This window comes from Montipora foliosa, chromosome 12 (genome assembly GCF_036669935.1).
Source record: "Montipora foliosa isolate CH-2021 chromosome 12, ASM3666993v2, whole genome shotgun sequence".
NCBI lineage: Eukaryota > Metazoa > Cnidaria > Anthozoa > Scleractinia > Acroporidae > Montipora > Montipora foliosa.
Genome location: NC_090880.1, coordinates 7,017,041 through 7,019,540, shown reverse-complemented (window position 1 = coordinate 7,019,540; position 2,500 = coordinate 7,017,041). Strand labels below are relative to the sequence as shown.

Here is a 2,500-nt window from a genome sequence, read left to right as displayed (position 1 = left end):
CTTTTCTGTCTTTCAAAGGATTCCCTCCAGGAACTGTAAACACTAGACGTTCGTACGCACCCGTGGAAACCTTGGAAAAATAAATTTCATTGCAGAGTACAGTAATGTCAATTAAAAAAAACATGAGTGAAAGACGTAGTAAGCATGGATATCAGTATAATTGACCGCTTCAGAGTAGTTTTCCTTGGCGATGACTTTTTTGATGATAAGACTTGCATGACTACTTTTTGCATAGGGCTGCCATGTTCTTCGCTAGACAAAGCCGAGTTGTTCACAAGCCGCTTAGTACTAATCCCCGATTAAACACCAACCCCGGTGTGAATTTTGTTCTTTTTTTAACAGTGTAATTTTATGCTTACGGAATACAAAAGTCCAAGTCAGAGTTGAGGGCTAAAAATCCTGTGGAAACTTGGTGTAATCAGTAAATAAACCCAGTGCAATTCAGTTATGTTTCCACTGATGCAGAATTAGCTTAAGCGATCTTTGAACAACTCGGTACAGACGGACAAGAAAAAAAGGGTTGTGTTTACCATGGCACTCAAATCAAAGGCCGTTTTGCCGAAAGTACGTACTTGAATAAATCTGCCATCAGCAGAGAAGTCCATCTGTGTAACAAAAGATGGGATTCCCTTACAGTAACCTGCGCGGGTTAAAGGCCGACCATCACGTAGTTCATAAAAGTCAACACAGCTGTCATCTGATCCCACTGCCAGATATCTACCTTCTGGGCTGAACCTAAAAAGGTAAAAGTAATGACTTTTATCTACTAACAGTAGAATTTAAGGCTAGTTGCATATCGTGGGACCGCGAGTGGTACGAATTCCAAACGGTAGGAAGTAACCGGACTCGCTACATAGTACATACAAATAGCAGGGGTTTCAATAAGCACCGACGGCCGACGAAAAGCGTCGGCTGCATCGCTCGGAGAAGTCGGCTACTTTTTACCCTACATTGAATTAATTGAAGGATTCCGTCAAACCTGAAGTAAAATTAAATTTTGATCGACTTGAATGTACCTTTTTTAACCTCAATTTCAAAATAATTATCAGGTTTGATATTGCCATCTTTGAGCTACAGTGCACGGCTACAACTTTTTTCCGCATTTTTGCCTGGACCAACCGTCACATTTTTTACGTAATTCAATTACGTTTAGTTACGCCTCAAACATATCAAGACGTTTAATGTAAAACAGGTCGTTATTGAGTAATCGTTGCATCAAGACTTGTTTTCCAAAAACAGTAAATTTTTCGTTAGTTTCATCGGTTAAGCCTTTTTGTTTGTTCAGATTAAAATGACATATTCTTATCGTTCGACAGAACTGATTTCTCATGTTGAAAAATGTTGAAATTCGCGCTTGAAAAAACGCGCAAAAAAGGTTTGCCGTTCCCGGCAGCTTGAAATTGGTAGTAATGATGACATGAAGTTGTCGAAACATCATATAACGTTAAAAATCGTTAATTTTCCTTTTGAAATGGTTTTCCAAATCTTTCTTCGCTGGAAATTATCAAAAGAATGCGCTTAATTGCACACTCAGTGTCTCTGTTGATTAGAAATCTTCCTTCATCTTCAGTGCTGGAAATCACATTTCAGAGCTTCCAGATTTCACAATCGTCTGGGGGAGCATGCCCCCAGACCCCCCTAGACGAAGGGGCCTAACGGCCCCTTGTTGATACAGTCGGCTACTAGACTCAAACCAGCTGCCTACTTCAAATTTTATTGAAACCCCTGAAATAGTGATGGAGTTGATTTGGGAATCAACGAAGACAAATCCGGCCAGTTTTCAGATTCGAACCCATCAAAACAACATGCAAATGAAAAGCCCTAAGCGAGGGACAACACTGCCTTCTTACCAATAATAATCTACTTGGAAAACTTCCTCTATTTTGATTAGCCAAGACTGGAAATACAGTTCCAGCAGTTGCACTTTCCACGTAGCACAATGCAGAAAAATAGTAATCCAGTGGAAAAATAGTTAACAAGCCAGGAATTGTGATTGGTCAGTTATCAAAGAAAGTCACAGATAGCAAACTATATGCGAGTCATAGATAATCCAATTTTTTGAGTGATTGCATGATATGCGTGCGTTGCTTCCGCTTAACTATAACAACCTATCTCGAAAAATTGTCATATACAATTTTAATAAGTAATGACAATTTTTCTCGTGCATTTTGGAATAAACAAGCACTTGTAAAGTTTTCAAAGCCGCCCTAAGGCCTCCTGGAATTTTGTTCGTCTTTGAAAAAAATTACTCGAGCTTATTTATTCCAAATTGCACTCAAAATCATGTGATCAAGTGAATCTTAGTGAAAGAGCACTTCTGCTCCTCCCTTAGCATGGGGTATAGTCTCCCGCCATTTTCTTAGCAGGAACTAACCTATCACTATTTATTCGAATTAAAGTATTAATGGCAGTGACAAATAAAACGTAAGAACTTTCCTTTTCGTATAAAATTCACGTGCACCTGTATGGCATTACTAAAACAGTGGTTTTTTGTAAGCAT

The 2,500-nt window shown here is 38.9% G+C and overlaps 1 protein-coding gene across 1 annotated transcript in view; it reads right to left on the bottom strand.

The window, feature by feature from the left end:
• Nucleotides 1-2,500, bottom strand: part of LOC137978953 (echinoderm microtubule-associated protein-like 6) — a 103,069-nt gene that overhangs the window by 2,773 nt on the left and 97,796 nt on the right. The window contains exons 33-34 of the mRNA XM_068826079.1: nt 573-735; nt 1-70 (exon numbers count right to left, since the gene is read on the bottom strand). The exon at nt 1-70 is cut by the window's left edge and continues 34 nt beyond it. Coding sequence (XP_068682180.1) covers nt 1-70; nt 573-735 — 233 coding nt within the window. The remainder of the gene's footprint in view (nt 71-572; nt 736-2,500) is intronic.